General features: G+C 38.7%; 2 protein-coding genes across 2 annotated transcripts; both read left to right on the top strand.

Annotated features, from left to right (window-relative positions):
- The first annotated feature begins 893 nt into the window (after nt 1-893).
- On the top strand, nt 894-11,288 carry prss56 (serine protease 56). The gene is made up of 15 exons (XM_044135004.1): nt 894-917; nt 3,434-3,809; nt 5,443-5,601; nt 5,711-5,965; nt 6,059-6,248; nt 6,553-6,661; nt 6,732-6,888; nt 7,195-7,337; nt 7,506-7,665; nt 7,867-8,055; nt 8,157-8,348; nt 8,497-8,699; nt 9,555-10,104; nt 10,188-10,294; nt 10,382-11,288. Exons 2-15 carry the CDS (start codon nt 3,704-3,706, stop codon nt 10,553-10,555), a joined length of 2,694 nt encoding a protein of 897 aa, XP_043990939.1. The 5' UTR covers nt 894-917; nt 3,434-3,703; the 3' UTR covers nt 10,556-11,288.
- A 1,810-nt stretch (nt 11,289-13,098) lies between these two features.
- chrng (cholinergic receptor, nicotinic, gamma) lies at nt 13,099-19,160 on the top strand. The gene is made up of 12 exons (XM_044135002.1): nt 13,099-13,263; nt 13,926-14,062; nt 14,149-14,193; nt 14,276-14,400; nt 14,905-15,060; nt 15,849-15,946; nt 16,059-16,259; nt 17,110-17,224; nt 17,320-17,434; nt 17,523-17,772; nt 18,423-18,556; nt 18,642-19,160. The coding sequence occupies exons 1-12, from the start codon at nt 13,200-13,202 to the stop codon at nt 18,834-18,836; spliced, it is 1,635 nt and encodes a 544-aa protein (XP_043990937.1). The 5' UTR covers nt 13,099-13,199; the 3' UTR covers nt 18,837-19,160.
- Nucleotides 19,161-19,744: the final 584 nt, after the last annotated feature.

Raw genomic sequence — 19,744 nt, 5'->3', positions numbered from 1 at the left:
ATATTATAGGGATATAATATTATATGTTATTTTATATAATATATTATAACATAAGGATATCTTTATAAGGATATCTCTATAATATCCTTATAGTATTATAGGGATATTATAGAGATATCCTTATAAAGGCGGTGTGAAGCAAATGTTTGGTGTTTATAATGTCTTCTTTCATGCATTGAAATATAATTTAATATTTGACATGCACACTCAAACATTTATTGTCAAACAGACAATCTTTTCAACATCTTTTCCACCAAACCTATATTCACAATCCTTTATTTAAATGTATTTATTTATTTAATGATGTTTAACATGAAACAAATGGCAGCTAATGGGATTGTTGCGGCCTTGAGGGATTTAGCTAACAACAATGACCAGTTAAAGGCGCATGCAGTCGAAATGCTTCTGCTTGACTATTGTCAGGGAGCTCAAGTGTCTCCCTGTGCAGAAATGTTGGGAACCTCTTCTCCCTTGCGTACCGTTCCCCACTGACCCAGATTTCAATTGTTTTCTCTCTGAGACAATGGAAGAATTGGTTTCATAACTGAGCACAATGGCTGGGTGTTATTCAACACGATTGTTGTGAAGGTGCTCATTGTTATGACTGAGTTTGTGCTGTTTTGTTTTGCGTTTTATGTAACATGTTAAAGCATTCATGGTCTGCAACAAGGCAGACTTACAGACTCATTCACGATAACACATTTTGTAAATTTACTTCTGCATGTAATGTGTGGATTATCCTTTACATTTTATTTGAAAAGCAAACAAATCTGTAAGAAGAAAAAAAAATGCTGTAACCTGATTGGAAAAGTGCAATCACCTTGAACTAATTATTTGTTGACTCACCTTTTGATAAAAATTTCTGCCTTTGGTTTTCTTTGGCAGGAGTTCATCACACACCTCTAGACTCTGGCTAGGTAAGTCCAAAACATTTATCCTCTTCTGAAAAAGTCATACCTTAGAACCTTAGAACTTATTGATATGTTCTAATTGTTAAATTGGAGTATTTGGACACACTCTGATTAAAAATAAGAAAAGGAACATCTTTTCCAAAGAGCTTTCTAGTAGATAACAGTGTAACCACTTTTGGAAAATATGTTCTAATTAATTATTATAATGTGAACAATCTATTTTACCTCTTGACTGACTAATGTGAAGTTAAAAAAGGATTTATTTGTCCACATTTTCCTGGATATAACGCACTATTATCTTAAGCAATAGCTCAGTGTGATTTTCAATGACCGCACCTGCACAGTTGCATGTGTGCAACTGGTAATGAAGTCATAAATAAACAGAACTTCACGGATGTAGAAACTGAGGCAGGCTGGCAGTGGACAAAAGGGAAGTTGTCCATGCCGTGGATAGAAGAACAGTGAGCAGAAGGCAAATTAATCAAAGGACATCAAAGGCAGATGAATGGAGAAAAGGAAAGAATGAAAGAGAGCCGCCCGGTCGGACCACGCAGCTCCCGCCCCGCTCTGCCTGATCCTGCTCTCAGATCTCACAGTCATCATGCCATTAAGGAAGGTTGGGAAAAAATGAAACAAACACATAAATTAAATATTGAGAAAAAAAAATGCTGGAGTTTTTTTTCTAGTTTTCAAATCTGTAGATGTCACTCCTCTTCAACCTTATAAAATTTTGAAATCTTAGCTGAAAAGTAGATGGTCAAAAATTTTAAAAAGCTCTATGTTGCTTTTGAAGTAAACTGAAGATCCGATTTACGGTTACAAGTTGATGACACTCCTTCAGAAATATTATGTAGATTTAGTTGTCATTCCTTTAAGCACTTTCTAAAATATGGCAGTAATTTGTATTCAGTTCATTTAAAAAAGCTTTATTGATCTCAAAAGTAAATTAAATGCTGTTGTAACTCATCTAACACAAATTTCTCCATCGAGACTTAGATGGTGATTTCTGTCGACAGAAAGGCTGTAGCAGTCTGTATTTCAGTGTCTGTAAAGATACCTCTGACTGGAGTCAATTTTTATCACATTCCTGTGAAATGGATGCTCAGGGTCATCCATCATGCTGTTAATTTTATGAAGCTATTTTCTTTATTCAATTCAATTCAATTGATTTATATAGCACCAGTTCACAATACATGATCTCAAAACTCTTTACTGATTTTACAGCAATCCCTCATAACTAGCATGTATTTAGCGACAAAGAACAAAACCCCCCAGCAGAACTTGTCTTAAATTTGTCTTTCTACTTGACTAATCATCTGCAGATACTCCAGAGCCGTTCCCAGGCCCCATCTATTTTACTAATGTTTCTGCTGTTTTAACGTCAGCAGAATAACAGCTAATCTAATGAATTTGATTTAATTATTTTAATTTACACATATATTGTTTTTACACCTTGTGCAATTTAGAAAAAAGTGTGGGTACAAATCAAAAAGAATAAGTTGACCTTTCACGATTTATAATTTTAAAAGTATTTAATATTGTAACAAGTCTTTTTCTAATTTGAAGAAATGTTTCTGCAGATCAAGTTAATGCTCGGCTTCACCTTTCAGTTGGGAGATGTTACTAACTGAATTGGTTAGTATTTAGTATTTAGAGACGTTGCCACTATAAATCCATGGCCACCCACAGTACAAAATGAAACTTCTAAGGCAATTTAGACGTCAAAATTAACGGCTCACAAACTGAATTTGATTTTTTTTTTTTAAAGTCACTAACTAATACTGTGAATATACTGTATAATTTATACATGCATATATATTCTTTTTTTTTTTTTTTTTGCAAAATAATTTCCCATGAAAATACTTCATGTTTGTCAGCAGCGCATTACTGTACCTTTATGTAACAAAAGCAGAGTTCAGCAGAGAAAGACAAAAGTGATGTGAATTGACAATATTTTAATAGGAGAGACAAAAGACTGTAAGTGATCAATGGACGCGGCAGCCAAGTGATGCCCGGGGGCCTGCTTTGATGTGGGTATCCTCAGAGGGACGCCCGGGACAATGCCCTCTTTGAGGGACACGAATGGCAGACACTTCCCTCTCCCTCGAACACTCAGCGTCCCGGATCTGGCCCGCTTTGAATCTCACTGGGATTTTTTACTTTAGACTCCCTTCTGGCTGCACATTCCCCCTGTGTCACATCAGCGCATATATTTTCAACAAAACTTTCTCCCTCGTTCTCTCACACTAATTAATTCAAACAACGCCCTGTTCCCTTCCACCCAGCCAATCCGTTGGCTCGCCCTTTCTACCCCCCGCTCTCCCTCTTTCCTGATCTGCGTCTCTGCATCTCCCTCCCTCTGTCTCCTTTCATAAAACCAAACCTCTTTGTGATGGTCAGCCTTGGCAAGTTGTGCCCGATTTGCTGTCATAGTCTTAATGAATTCATCTGCTTGTGCATTGGCCATGAGAACATCTCTCCCTCCCTTTGCTATTCTCCCACCCCTCCTTCCCTCTCTCTAGTCTTCCCTCAGGGATTCTATATATATTCCAGGGACCACTTCAGCGGCCTATTGTTCCTCAGAGTAACCTTACAGACAGATGCCCTGCATCACAGTGTGGGAGAGAGCCCAGAAAGTCAGGAGGAGGGAGACAGAGCCCCCAGACAATAAGGACGAGGAAACTCTACAGACCGGCCCGGTCTCCATCACATCTGCATCCTCTTCATTCATTCTGCAGCAATCCCATTTGTCCACCTGCTGTCAAAGTGGAGCGGGGGTCTGATGGTGTAACATGATGCTGCCGCTCTTCATCTCACTGCTGCTAATGGGGCTGGAGTGTTTGCAGGGAGCCCCAACAGGTAGAGAAGGCTACAGGATGCCCCAGAGCGCTCTCAGAGGTACCTTTTCTCAACTTACTGAAGCTGTTTGTCATGAAATATGCAATGCAATGTGATAAGTAGCAAATGCTAAAATGATCAATGACTAATCTGATTATTAGCTCTTCCCGAGGGGAGGGATAACTCAGATCCAATTAACTCATGTTACACATTTATGAATGTTCATTTTATCTTAGCTGTATCAGTTTAAAATAACATTATTGGTTTGTGGCACCTAAACATTAACTATACTCTCAGAGACAAAACTTCGGTTGAAACAAATTGTCTTAAAGAGAGTCATCTGTCTCCTTAGTTTTTGGACTCTGTGAAATGGATGTACTCATATTGCTTTACAGAAACGTAGCCGGTGTTCAGCATATGGTTCGTCCACACGGATAGAAATATTCATGGATATGTGGGCATGTAATTCTCACTGTATGAAAACTTTGAATGAAAATATTATAGGGGAGCCTGATACAATCCACGTTAATCCAGAGATACAACCAGAAATCCTACTTTGCTTTAAAAGTACACCATTATGTTTGTCATCGTTAAAAATGTACTATTGTAGAGGGTGGTAGGTTGTGACCAGAAAACTTTTTATAAAGCTGAATATGTCTTTGTTGGAGTTTATAGTACTATGGAAATCAGCAACTTTTTTTTGCTAGCTGGCCAGCAGTGCGCAGCAGCAGGTGTGATAGGGATAACCCATTTACCTATGCTTCAGAAAATCTCATAAAACTCTGTTCGCTCTTTTATTTTTCTTAGAATCTAGTTAAGAGGGGTCCAAGTTATGAGAAGAGTGTGTTGAAAAAAAATGTCAGATTTGGAAACATCTGTCTAGCTACCTGTGTTCTGCCCATGATTAGTTAATAACGTCTTCATGAGTTTTCCTCCAGTAAAGAGCGGACTATTTTACCGCTTCATTAACATGAACAAAATCTGTCAAACTGCTCATTAAAACTCAATGTCAAGATACAGCTGAGCCTTCAAACATGACGAGATGCACCGAATCTCTGGACTCCTGTTGGCCCCAGGCCTGGCAGCCAGTGCCCTCCAGGCCTGCCCCAAAACCCCTCAGCCTCTGCCCGCTCAGCCCTGGCCTTCTAATTAAGTCTTCAGTCGGCATTGTTGTTGTTAGTGGTCCTGCCCTGTAATGTGGCGGAGCGCAGAGGGGAGGGAGGGGCGATGTGGGGTCAGCGGCGCGTTTGAAGGTTTGAAGGACTCACTAGTGGGCAGAGCATGAGCTAGCTTCCCTAAAAAAGCTGCCAATGAGCTCAAAAAGCAGAATGAGAAAAAAGGAGCCGCACACAGGCACACACACATGCACACGCACGCATGCCTACACACCAATACGCAACAATTCATGCTAATGCTCACATGTACTGAGTGTTCTTTCCACTGAATCACCAAGATTCCTTTCATTCAAACGTTCTGCAAAACTTCTGGTAACATTTTTCAAAACTAAATAAATTTGTGAAAATGTGCTAAGATGAGGAGAACTACAGGCTAACTGTATAATGGAGGCAAGTTAAGTTTAAAGTGCTCTACGTACTTGCTGAGCAGATAGATTAATCTGGATGTGAAATGCAAACGCTACTTTTCTTTCCTTTTTGACCAATACATTGATGTCTCTTCTTGTCCTCTGCCGCAGCTCTGTCTGATCGGGGTACAGTTGTCCTGGAAGCTGCCATGACGAGCGCCCTGTCTGCTCTGGATCGTGCTTCAGCAGAAAGAAGCCAGACTGAGGCAGGATGTCGAGGCTGTGCTCCCTGTCTGTTTCAGAACTGTGGACAGCTGTCAGGGTCCTGTTGTGAGTCCAGTTCTTATCCTTCATCAGCTCCTATTCTTGAGTCTCCAGCATGTTTTTGACACTTACAAAACCCTGTTTTGACACTTGATTTTGCTTCCTCATTCAACAGCATCCCCCTCTAGTGCCTCGTCGGAGCCCAGCTGTGAGGTGATCAGCAAGGCTCAGAAGCTTCAGGGTGAGGCCGAGCGGAGCTGGGCTCTGAGTCAGGCCTGTGGGTACTACCAGCATCGCTGTCTGCCAGGTGAGCTCAACACTGAGAGCTGCATCAGGATCATGGGGGAGAGCTGCAGTGCCCGTGTCCTCCAGTGCAGCCTGCTTCACACAATGCAGAACCTTGAACCTGACATGCAGTCGCATGCACAAGGTACGATGAGTTTTCTCTAATTTCTCCTTTGTGTACTCAATAAGAAATTTTCTGAATTCGTGCTGAGGCCTGTCTTGATGTCTGTCTTGGCAGCAGTGTGCGGTCAGAGGTCATCCAGAGTGCAGAACAACACACAGCCACGCTCAAGGATAGTGGGTGGCTCCCCTGCACCTCTGGGCAGCTGGCCCTGGCTGGTCAACCTGCAGCTAAATGGTGAGCTAATGTGTGGAGGGGTCTTGGTGGACAGCTCCTGGGTAGTGACCGCAGCACATTGCTTTGCTGGGTAAGTGTTGGATTGATTGATATCTTAAAAGGCACTAAATTGTGCCTTTTTCCAGGGTCACAAATTATAAATCATAGTGAATATAAATTCCTCAAGACTTTAATCTTGGGTCATTTCCAGTAATATACTACTCCAGAACTACTTAATGTTATATGAGTATATTGATGAGACATTGCTGAGACATTGGTTTATTGTATTTCTTATTTTTAATGGGATTTTTGTTGCTTTTGTTAATGTATTTTCCTGTAAAACTCTTTGTGTATAAAGGTTACTTTAAAAATAAACCTCCATCTTTCCGCTTCAGCAGCCGCAGCGAGAGCTTCTGGACAGCTGTGGTAGGAGAGTTTGACATTACCAAGAAAGACCCGGATGAGCAGGTTCTCAAAGTGAACCGCGTCATCCAGCACCCTAAGGTACAAAGAAATAATTACATAACAATGTCAATAGAACCCTGTAATAAACCAAATCCTCACTTTCCTGCAGTTCAATCCAAAGACTTTCAACAATGACATAGCCCTGGTGGAGCTGACATCCCCTGCGGTCCTTTCTGAACATGTGACACCGGTATGTCTTCCTTCGGGTGTGGACCCCCCAACAGGCAGCCCATGTCTTGTGGCAGGCTGGGGATCTCTCTATGAAGGTGAGTGTACATGCTCACTCTTGTCTCGGTCGCAGCTGGTAAAGGTGTACAGTATGCATTTTTAAGGAGAGTTCAGCATTTCAGAAATATAATTTTAATTTGAGATTTGTTGTCCTGCTAACCACAAAATCAAGATGGGTAAAAACCAAAGTGAACTATGGTTGTAATAAAACTTTTGTTTTAAAACCGTCATAGATATTAATGCTAATGCAATTTCGCTCTCTCGCTTAAGAAGTCTGGACTGCTATTTGAAGCAATGAAATATGAAGTGAGAGTTTATCAAAAACATTTTTGTGTGTCTTTTAGATGGGCCTTCTGCTGATGTGGTGATGGAGGCCAAAGTCCCCCTGCTTCCTCAGAGCACCTGTAAGAGCGCTCTCGGCAAAGATCTGGTCACCAACACCATGCTTTGTGCCGGCTATCTCTCTGGAGGCATAGACTCCTGTCAGGTGGGCAGAGCAACAACTTTTGGATCCTGCAATTTCATTTTCTATGCTTTCTCTCATGCTGTATTTGCACGCTTCCATCAGAAACCTAATCATGATGACTGCTCTGTATGAAACCTTAAGGATATCAAAACACTTTTTATATAAATAAATGGTTTTTGTCTTCTGTAGGGGGACTCTGGAGGCCCCCTAATCTATCAGGACCGAATTTCAGGTCGCTTCCAGCTCTTTGGTGTCACCTCCTGGGGGGATGGCTGTGGAGAGAAAGGAAAACCTGGAGTTTACACACGTGTGTCTGCTTTCTCTGACTGGGTTCAGGCCGAGATACAGAGTGAGTTTCACGCAGCTGTAGCACAACACCGTTTTCCTTCATATTATCAGACAAAAATAATAATAATAATAATAATAATAATAATAATAATAATAATAATAATAATAATAATAATAATAATAATAATAATAATAATAATAATAAACAGACCATCTGACATCCCAACACCAAAAACACCTAAGCACTGTGTATTGTTTTCAGAGTCAATAGGGAGCAGGGAACCAACATGCCCAGAACTCCTGAAAACAACAGATATGACAGAGGAAGAGCAGAGGTCTGAGTTTAACTCTCTCTGTCATTTCTACACCCTGACCTGTCCTCCCAGTCAGTCTGCTGGTGCTTGCAGTCGAATGGCTGAGGACAAATGCCTCACCCGCTTCAAGAAGTGCCGTACGTGCCTCCATTCAAAATTTCAATTTAGAAGCAAAACATCTCAGTTAGTTTGAAATTCCTGGAACATTTTTTTTATTTTTTATTTCTCTACCCTGTAGAGTTGCGTTCATTCCTGCAAACCCTGTTGGACTTGCTCCAGAGGGCTGAAGACTACATCAGGGACAAAATGGACCTGACTTTCTTTACTCAGACTCTCCCACAGCTTGTGGAGCACATCTACAGTGCAGCTTTTACCCACAACAGAGAAAGGAGGGACCTCGGCTTGAACCATGGTCTCAGTCAGATTAAAGGTAAAGGTTTGAAAGATCGTGCTCCTGCAGCATTGTGTTTTCTACAAGCACACAAAAGCTCATGCACCATCTGCCCTTTCAGTCAATACAGTAGTATAATATTGAATATCTAACATGAGCTTTCTAACTTGTATTTCATTATTTGCAGAACAGCTAGGGGGAGCTGTGATACCAGCAGCGCAGGATCCGCCTCATGCTCCACCATCTTTATTTAGACAGGTGGGTCCTTCAGTGGATGAGTGGGAGGAATACCTGAGAAACATGGCTGATGAGATGGACAAACAGCACCAGACTGGAATGACAGACACTTCCTCCACACCAAAAAGTGATGAAGAAAATATTTTTCTACAGGTAAATTGCTTCCTTAAAAAAAGAAAAGAATATATATATATATGTCTTCACGACATATATATATATATATATATATATATATATATATATATATATATATATATATATATATATATATATATATATATATATATATATATATATATATATATATATATATATATATATATATATATATATATATATATATATATATATATATATATATATATACAGTTACATCATCTAAACTTCATTTAAGCACTATTACAAAACAACAAGAAGTGGTAACTGAAAGAACAACAAACAATAAAAAGCCTGACATTGATTTGATAATGATTCAATCATGTTAAAAGAAATACGTCAATAAATTAAAGATACAGATGCTGAAACTATGAACTACCTCAGCAGCTCCATTTCTACTTTTTAACAGCAGTGCTTTTTGAGGAAAACTTAAAGATCAAGGATGAATTCAAAGTTTCAGAACCATGACAGCTTTTCAGGAAGTTGTCACAAGGTGCTGATCAACCAATCAAAATTACTTATCAAAATACATTCGCCTTGAGAGACTTACTAGAATGGAAAGGACACATTTCTTTCCCCATAAAAAGAACAACATTTTTAACCAGCATGTTTATAGAAAACATGTTTTCTTTCTGAAGGTATCTTTCATGTTGAAGGTTTCAAACATGTAAATATTATATCTATGTCATATTTAAGTATGAAGAGGACACATTCTATATAAAGTAAACTTACTTTAGTCAATTAAATATGAGATTTTTTCAATACAAAAAAAATTAAGGATTGCATTGGACTCATTGTGGATTTACTTTACCCTTTTCTTAACATCTATTTTATGTCTCTAAATGTTTGCAGACACAGGATTCTTGGGTGCAACAACTGGCTGGACAATTTCAGTCTCTTATTTCTGGCCTTCACTCAAAACTGGGCTCCAGAGCAGCTCTTCCTCTTCTGCACTTGGACTCAGTCTATCCTGATGAAGACTCTCCTTACAGTCTTTCTTCAACCATAGCACTGGGCCACACTGCTCCATCATCCTCACCCCAAAAATCCAGGGAGCCCTGGTCACTTCTGTCAGTGTTGATGGATGAACTCAAGGGGATAGGAGCAAAAGATGAGACTGTGAATGATGGCTCTTCACACAGTGAAGCTTTCTTCAGGGGAGCAGTTTCTCCTGGGTGGAGCGCCACATCAGAGGATTTCACATTTGATGACATCGGGGATGGAGGAGAATTAAAACCTTCTGCAGCACCACTGCTGGACGTGTTGACATCTGCCGTCAGGAAAGTGGAGTTTGCTCACACAGAAACTTCTGACCTCAAGCGTGATGGAACATCATTGGGTCTTCAAAGAAAACCCAGAAGTGTTCTTCAGAAGAGGCAGATCCCTGCTACCAGTGAGAAAAGTATGTATTGAACATTTCTGGCGTTGATTTAAAGATGTTGTGCATTACGGACCAAATTAACATGCGTTTGGGTTTCCCTGTAGTTTGTCCTGGATTGACAGAGTCTTCACGACAAGTTAGCCAAATCCAAGAGACGTACAACTGGATCCTAAACATACCAAACAACAATCTGCAGATGAGCTTCCAAGAGGTAAATCACAGTCAAATATTAAGTTTCAACTGCAAATTTTATTTGTATTGTGAAATTACTTATTTATTTCTATTTGTCACTTCTCAGGTTTTAGTCGATTTGACCTCCAAAAATGATCGAGGACTTTACCAGGCACGGATCAGAGCTGTGGTGGCAGGACGACCCTTGACCTTCTACAGTCTTGTGGGTCTTGAGAATGAGTCGTTTTACCGCAGCGTGCCGAGGATCATCGCCGTGGCTCTAGACACTCTGAAGACTTAACCTGGATTACCAGGAAGGAATTGAAAAGATAAGAGTGGTCATCAGCAGAAGATGCTCGTCAAGCGCACACCTCCGAATATTCCTACTGTCTTCAGCAAAAGCCATTATTTTGACTTGTAGAGCCTGACTTTGACTCTCCATGCAAACATGAATGTACCTGTTTCATTGGTGACAACATCCAGTTCTACTTTGCAACATTTATTGCCTTTCTGATAAAGATGTGCTAAACCCTTAAAGTAAATTAACTTTTATTACTTCAACAAAATTGCAAACAAATGTATTCAATTCGGTGCCTAATCTCAGTTCTTTTAAAGTAAGGGGAAGATAATTCTCGTGAGTAGAACAATGATCTTTAACAGCACAGGTTTTCTTTAAAGTTTAGTTATCAGGATCATTATTTACCACAGAAAATGACTTTTCTCTGATTATTTGACCACATGTTTTCAAACAATATTGTGTTAACCAATTGAAAACAATTTCCAGTTCATTGGTGCACCACTTCAAGTCTTTTATTATATCGATTGGGTATTTCAAAGAGTGATGTGGTTTCCAGAAAATCTTCAGAAAGGAAAAAGGTCCAAGTGAAACAAAGCATGACTTTAAAAAAGATCAGTTAAATTTACTTTAAAGAATTGCTGTAAGCCTCTCTTCCGATACATTGGCTGGAGATCGGCACCAACACTCCTCCGACCCCACTAGGGACAAGGGTGTTAGAAAATGGATGGATGGATGGATGGATGGATGGATGGATGGATGGATGGATGGATGGATGGATGGATGGATGGATGGATGGATGGATGGATGGATGGATGGATGGATGGATGGATGGATGGATGGATGGATGGATGGATGGATGGATGGATGGATGGAATTGTCTTCAGTGCTTGTGTAATTAGTGATTTTCTTTAAAACAATAGTTCCTAAAGCATTCCTAAATCAAGGGCTGAATTTCTTTACACCTTTCAAAGTGAAACTGTTACACTTTGCAATAAGAGACACATTTATTTGAGGGTTTTCCACACATCATTATCAGGGGTGTGCATAAATGTTGCCAGTATTTGTGGTTGGAGATGTAGCCATGATTAAGTTATAAATTTGTTTGAAACAATAAGTTATTCCTAATGTATTTTACAAAGGTTGAGCCTCTTGTGAAGCACACAGATTGTATATATTATGCATACTATCTTTATCCCTAACATATTTATTTGCATTGAAAAAGTTGTATTTTTTTAATAAAAAATGTTTCTATACTGAAAAATGCTGTAACTGATATTGCGTGCTGAGTTGAGGTACTTTTAGATTAATTTAGTGTGAACTATCTGAGAGGTTTGATAGCAATGCAACTCATCCTACATTAGCACTGCTGCAGTTCTACCAGAACCAAAGACAACACTGAAGAAAACAGATGAACAAGACTTTGTGATACTCCTCTGACTTCCTTTAATGGTATGATTTAATAGGCATCATCACTACAGCTTCTGCAGAGTGTGGACACACGTACCTCTCTAGTTTCTCAGCTACTAATCACAGAAGTCTTTTACTCGTTTTCTTTCTTCACCTTGCTACCTACACACCGGTATATCAACTGAGAAAGCACAACAACTAAAAACATGCGTATTTAATAACAAGAACGTTACTGAAAATCACACGGCACTAACTGATATAAAATGTATTTACTCGCAACTACAGCCCAAGATAGATTCCCTAATATTTGGCCAACTTACATAGGATATAAAAACCTCAGGCTGAGTTCACCTCACCCTCTCTTGCATTTCATATTTTTGTTTGTGACAATTTTGATCAATCTTTATCTTAAACAGTTGAATAAATACATAGTTATTTCTTATTTAAGTTACTAGTAATTTTATAAATATTTTTACTTTATGTTCATTGGCTTTTCTCACGTTCAATCAATGTTTTTACTATAGGAATCACACAGTCATGTGTGATTTTGAAAAAAAAAACATCCATATTTTTTTACTTGAGTACACAAATCTGCTCTGATTAATCAGATACTGCTTGATGCTTGTGTGTTGATGTGAGCGGGAAGTGTGGCTTATTTTTGCACCCACTCTCAAAGTACCCACAGCAGACTGCAGTCAGTCATCACATGTGGTATGCTGCAAATGAAAAGGACTTACCACCTGTTTTTTTTTACTTTTCATCACAGATGATCTAACTTTATTTATTTTCAAATGCTAGTTTTGTTTTAACCACAACAAAGTCTGGTTTCTACTTTTTAAAAGCATGAAAAGCTTATTGTAGGTCACATATGTGCTAAACTTGCCATCAGACTCCATATTACATTGTTCATGCCAGCCAATGAATGACAATGGACAGGTGCACTGAGCATGAATGCAACACTGGAGGCATACACAGAGAGCTCTGCTCAAACTGTTAGCATGTCATGTCTCTTGTGTGTGTGGGTGTGTGTGTGTGTGTGTGTGTGTGTGGGTGTATCAGCTGCTCAGGACAGAAATACATTTTAGATTTAACCCTAACCAGCAACGGCTTCCCCATCCTTCTGCTATCAACCCCTCCTTATTCAGACCAGACCTTTAATCCACAAGCAGAGCTACTCCACCTGGTAGAGTTTATGCACATGTGGTGAACTTTTCCCAAACGGTGCTGCAGAAACACACTCATGGATTCTGGACCTGGACGCTCTGCACTACTTTTTCTAAGAGTTGTTATGATTTCTGCTGCAGGTAGGGATTCACAGCAAAGCCTTTTATGGTTCAAAATTATTGTGATTTAATAAATATGACTCAGGTTACATTCAGCTTATATTCTACTTTTAACATGTGAAAAAAAATAATTCAAGAAGTTAAGAAAGTATTTTTTTATATATATAAAGTGTATTTGGTATCTAGTAAGAAGCATGTAAAAAGAAATTCAAGCATTTTTATTTATTTTGTTGTGATTTTTGCCTTTTCATTAACAAAGAAAAACAACCGGTTGTCTCGATTTCACACGATCAGACAGTGTTAATGCTTTGTGTGTGCTAATACGATCTGCTAAACACGTTCTCCAAGCCAGTATCAATAAAGATTGAATGCATGGTTCTCTTTTTAATAATTTTAAATATTAAATGAAAAAAAAAATTCAAATATGTTTATTACCTCAGATGTGCTAATAGAATGAACTGTTTCAAATGTTTTTTGCTCAATAGTTGCCTTGTCTGTGGGTTTGTCTGCTAAAGTGGTTAAAAAGCAAATGCTGTCCTTTATTCTAAGGGATCTTATTCTGTGGTATTCTGATATTCTTCCAGTAAATTCCAGTTTAACATTGAAAAAAAATCACTGTAATCAATTAATATTTTACAATGAGACATCGGATGCTTTCCTATGTTCTTGTGCTTCATTTCAAGCATGTGCAGTCAACCTCGAGGGACAACTTTTCAAAGATTTGATGAAGGGCTACAACAAGAACGTGCAACCGAATGAGAAAAATGGAAATGTCACCCAAGTCTCCATCAAGATGACTCTCACCAACCTCATCTCTCTGGTGATCAGTTCTCACTCTGATGGCTTCCTGTACAGCCAGCAAAGGCTTATGATCTAACACTGAAACCTGTTCTCTCTTCCTCTAAGAATGAAAAAGAGGAAGTTCTGACAACCAGTGTGTGGATAGAAATGGTAACTTTACATACAGTTAAACTGCTGCCATTTCTTTTGGATAGAAATTCAAAAGTGAAGCAAGCAGACTTGCTGTGCGCAGGTTTGGTGTGACTACAGACTGAGGTGGGACGAACCGCCAAGATCAGCTTTATATGGGAACATAACATCTCAACTACGGGTTCCCTCCAAAAACATCTGGCTGCCCGATGTCATATTAGAAAACAAGTAAGTAAACTAACATTTCTTTAAGAGTGAGTCAAGTTTTTTTTTTTTTTTTATCTATTCCAATCCAGCTATATAAAATTAAAACATACTACATTGTACATTGTCGATTGTAAACTGAATGATTATTTTTGCATCGCTAAAATAATTAATAATTAAGCTCTTAAGAATTTTACTAATATAATTAATAAAGAACTAACCAGATATAACCTAACATGAAGTCTAACTACACAGTGAATGCTGAAAGAGTTGAGCAATTAACATTTTCAAGTTTATTAAGAATTAATTAAATTCTTTCAAGAACAATTTGCTGTTTGGTCAATCCACCACAAGTTTGCTCAGCCCTTTTTCCTCCCACAGTGAAAATAGCGACTTAGTTGATAAGAAGTTGGACTTGGTAAAATATTTAGGTGTCACTCATACATGAAGTGTGTAAGTGTTGTAGAATGACATTTTGTTTGTGGGCGTTTCTCTAGTTTATCAATGCCTTCCTTTCTGCACCTCCAGTGTGGATGGACAATTTGAGATAGCTTATTACTGTAACGCACTGGTGTCCCCGGACGGCTGTGTGTACTGGCTGCCTCCTGCCATCTACCGCAGCGCCTGCGCCATCACAGTGAACTACTTTCCCTTTGACTGGCAAAACTGCACAATGGTCTTCCGGTAGGTACGCCCAGATAAAAAAAAAGAGAGAAACTGAGAGAAAACAGGATATAAACAATGTTAATTAGTTAATGTCCTAACATGCTGATCTGAAAAAAATAAAGTATTGTCAGTCTGTTCAATTTGTTTTCTGGGATTTTTTAAGGGTTTATGTCTCAATATGTGGCACAAAATCAGTTGCGTTGTCATGATCAGTGTTAATTGGTTTGCTGCAATGATCTCACCTTGAATGTATCCTGTTTTAAGAATTATTCACTTCCAGATTATCCATTACAATTTAGTAAATTTTTTTAATTGGTCTGTCTCGCATCGTTTCTGCTCCATTTTTCTAAGGTTGACTCACCTTGTTTTTTTGTCTGCCACACATGCCTTCTTTCAAACATTTAATGTTGGGTCCAATAAAACAAACTAAGTGAGCTATATGCGCTCCAACTGGAGGTAGTGCACATTAAAATTCTGCGTACACTACAGGAGTGAAGTCGAAGTTGTGATAGGATGAAAAGCACAAAATGTAAAATAAAGATAAAGCACCAGCAAAGAAATACACAGAAAATGCATCATTCTGAGGTCATTATAGCTGTTGCAAAACATTCAAAAGACAGTTTAAATATGAAAACAGTGAAACAGATAATTTCTAATCCAGTCTCTTCAGGCAGAAAAATAATTCATTGTTAATTTCTGAAGACGTCATCAATTTCTCATCTGGAGCAGGACTTTTTTCTAGATGTACAGTATTTATAATTTTCCTCACTAAGGAGTCAGACCATGTTTTTCTTCTCTGCATTCAGATCCCAGACTTACAGCGCCAGTGAGATTGAGCTGAAGCTCCAAAAGAAAGACAACTATACACTGGAGTGGGTGGAAATTGATAAAGAAGCTTTTACAGGTACAGAAACTCATTTCACAAGCGTTTGAAGAGCTGTAAAAAGAACAGTTTAAGATTTAGAAGCTGATGTTTTTACAGTGAAAACTGAAATCGTCGATGCTTGTGGTTTTAGAGAATGGCGAGTGGGCGATCAAACACAGACCAGCCAAGAAGATAATCAACACTCAGTATACCAAAGACGACCTGGAGTACCAGCAGATTGTTTTCTTCCTCATCATCCAGAGAAAACCTGTTTTCTACATCATCAACATTATTGTTCCCTGCGTACTCTTCTCCTCCCTCAGCCTCCTGGTTTACTTTTTACCTGCCAAAGGTTTCTATGCTTCTAAATACATTTTCTCCTGCTGACATTAAAATACAAAAACATCATCAAAATTATTTATTTTTGCTAAGCGCCAAAATAGTTTTTTTTTCTTTTCTTTCTAATTTATTTCTTCAAATTAAAAGTTTACGTAGATTTTCTTAAAATTTGTAAGAACTTCATTTTAAACTGTGCAACTAAGGACAGATTTTTATTTATTTATCGTCCAGTAAGATTCTCACAATAGTTTGCTAAATTTTGGCCCATCCTCCTAATAGAACAAGTGTAACTGAGTCATGTTTGAAGAATTGTTTTCACACACATTTTCAGCACAATTTTTCTGTAAGACTGAGATCAACTCTAAAATATTGAGCCATTACCATTTTGAAAGAGCCATTTGCTTCCGAGCTTTAATTTCATGGCTGATAATTACCTCAATATTTCCATATGCATCAGTCCTTTCTGCAGCAATGCAGCCACACAACACGAAGCTGCCACTAGCTCACTGTCTCTGTTAGGACGGTATTCTTAGGCTTTATTGTCATTATGAAATCTTAGTTTCATTAGATCATCGGAAATGACTGCAAAACAACATAAAGATCTTCTGGTTCATTTTAACAAAAGGCAACATTTGCTCTGAATAATGACACTCTCATCATTCATCCAAAAATTTTGATTTAAAAATTAGAAATAATTTATTAATTATATCCTCCCAGAGACAAAAGAAAAAAAAATTCAGTCTGATGTCAGACGGTGAACAAAAAAAGGTTAGGTGTGTTTCTGTACATTAAAAATATATATATATTTTTTAATTCTGGTTTCAGCTGAAACTCTGATTGAATATCAATTACAATTTTCACAGCTGGTGGCCAGAAGTGCAACATGGCTATTTACTCTCTTCTGGGCCAAACCGTGTTTCTCTTTCTAATCGCTAAGAAAGTACCAGAGACGTCAAAAGCAGTGCCTCTTATTGGAAAGTAAGTCTGTGTCCTTCACCTTTATTTCCTTTCTGGCTACCTTTTTGCTGACTTAAAACTGTGATTTATCTCTTTTCCAAAATCTTTCACTGCAGATATCTGATGTTTGTGATGTCAGTGACCACCGTTGTAATAATAAACTGCGTGATTGTCCTCAATGTGTCCTTAAGAACTCCAAACACTCACAAAATGACAGACAAAGTTCGCAAGGTAGAACGTTTTTCCAGATCAGATGCTGTTTAACCCTGATAAGTGTCTTTTTCTTTAGAGTTTCACCCCAAATCCTTCTCAACTCCAGATCTTCCTGAACGTGTTGCCTCAATTGCTCAGGATGAGGATGAAACCCTGGACGCCAAACTGTGAAAGAGTCTCTGAAACTACTGACGGACAAACTCTTGGCAGAGACAGAATCCACAGCCGGCGCCGCAGCTCCATTACCCTCATCGCCAAAGCAGAGGAATATTTAGTAAAAGTGGCTCGATCTGAACTGATGTTTGAAAAACTCAAAGAGAGGAACGGATTGATGAAGTCGGTGTTAGAAAAGCTTCGTAAGCATCGACATCTTCAGGTTTTCTGATTGAGCTTTCCCTCACACAGTGAAAGCAAAGTTCTGATCAGAAGTCAGTGGGTGGTAATATCATAATTTTAGGGTTTTATGATTTATTTGAACCATTTTTTTTTCTGTCTTAGTTCTAGTTTGGAATATTTACACAAATTACAACTTCACTCATGTTTAAAGTTATAATTTCTTTAAACATCATTTAAACATTGTTTTCTTTAATCCAGCAGCATCAAAATTATAAATACAAATTTCTGTATAGACATATTTCAGTCATTTAATAAGCAGCGCTAAAACTTCTCTTTGGTTTTAACTGGCCACGGCTTTAAAGTGAACATATGTTACAGCACAGAAAAACACATACAAGGAGCTCAAAGATCTAATATGGAGAGGCGTACATTTAAAACATTTGGAGGAAGCAGATTTCAAACAGTTGTAAAAACCTGCAAGTGATTTAGATTGTCACCACTTTGAAACTAAGAGATCAGCAAATTCTTGTTTATCAAATTCACACGTTTAAACTCACTGAAACTGCATGTTGTATAATCTGTAAAAGGAACGATTGTGTTGCATATGCAAACTTCTGATCCCAGCTGGTCTTGCAGTGCAACTGTAACAACTGATTCATCTTTTACACAGACGATGGGCTGAAAGGAGGCACAGCGGAGCAGCTTAGCGTCAGTCTGGCTCAGGCCTCTCCGGAGCTGAGGCAGTGTGTGGAATCCTGCAAACACATTGCAGAGACTGCAAGGCATCAGAACAGCTTCCAGAGTGTAAGCTCCTGCAAAGTGTGATACTCCCAAGAAGTGCTCATTGTGGGGAGAAGTCATTAACAGTTAACGTTTGACTTCATCCTAGGAAAATGAAGAATGGTTCCTGGTTGCTCGGGTGATCGACAGGGTCTGCTTTATTGTCATGGCATTAGTGTTTTTCATCGGCACGACCGGCATCTTCCTAATGGGCCACTTCAACCAGCCTCCTTCCAAACCGTTTGGTGGGGATCCAAAGGAGTATCTCCCTCCATTAGAGAATCACACCGATGTAACAGAATAGGAGCAAACCTGGACTGAACCAGGATAAAGAAAGTAGGAAGACCTGAGGCCTTTCACTTGAAATAAAACCACAGCGTTCAGCATCACTGCCTGTCAGGCGAACTGAACTCTGACAGCTGCATCAGGATCATAGGAGAGAGCTACGGTGCCCACATCCTTGAATGTATGCCACTGAACACAATGCAGAACCTGTAACCTGATATGGAGTTTCTTACACAAAGTTTTATTATTTTCTGGTTGTGAGAAAATAAGGTGTGTTGACTTTCACTGATCTTGTTAATTGTTCATATGCAATAAACAAATAAAAATACATTCTAATAAATAATTAAAGCTTTTTTTGTGATAATCATCAGACGTCTTTCTGCTTCAGCGGCCTTGCAGGACTGCATGGCAGCAGTTCAACCTCACACTGTCCTGCTTCAGGGTTGCTCCAGGGTTGTTAACCTGCAGACACACCGTCCTGGCTCAAGTTGCATACATATACGGTGCCTTTATATTTCTTTCACAGATCAGAAGTAATCTGTAAGCAGGAAAACACATTATCACCAAGCTATATGTATATTAAAAATCTTACAACACCAGCTGATGTCCTGCAATGATAATACCAACGTCTTTGCTATGCTGCTTCAAGTTATGTATAGCACCTCTCGTGTGTGTCATAGCTGCCTGTAGTTATAGCCTTGTTGACTTGGGATTCGTATGTTATCATGTTGAGTATTTCCGTAACTTGCGCAGAAGCCCTAACACACTCAGTAACCTCAATGTACCCCAGTCAGTCATCACAGAGTGTGTGTGAAGTAATTAGACTCCACACACCACCTGTTCTGGAGACCACTCAGTGGCCCTTTTCATTTATTTATTGTTTATCAAACACACTCATAACTGCAGATTAAAAAGAAATACCAGTTT

This window comes from Gambusia affinis, linkage group LG12 (genome assembly GCF_019740435.1).
Source record: "Gambusia affinis linkage group LG12, SWU_Gaff_1.0, whole genome shotgun sequence".
In the NCBI taxonomy this organism is placed as follows: Eukaryota; Metazoa; Chordata; class Actinopteri; order Cyprinodontiformes; family Poeciliidae; genus Gambusia; species Gambusia affinis.
The sequence above is the reverse complement of the archived record's forward strand: the minus strand, read 5'-3'. Positions and strand labels throughout refer to the sequence as shown.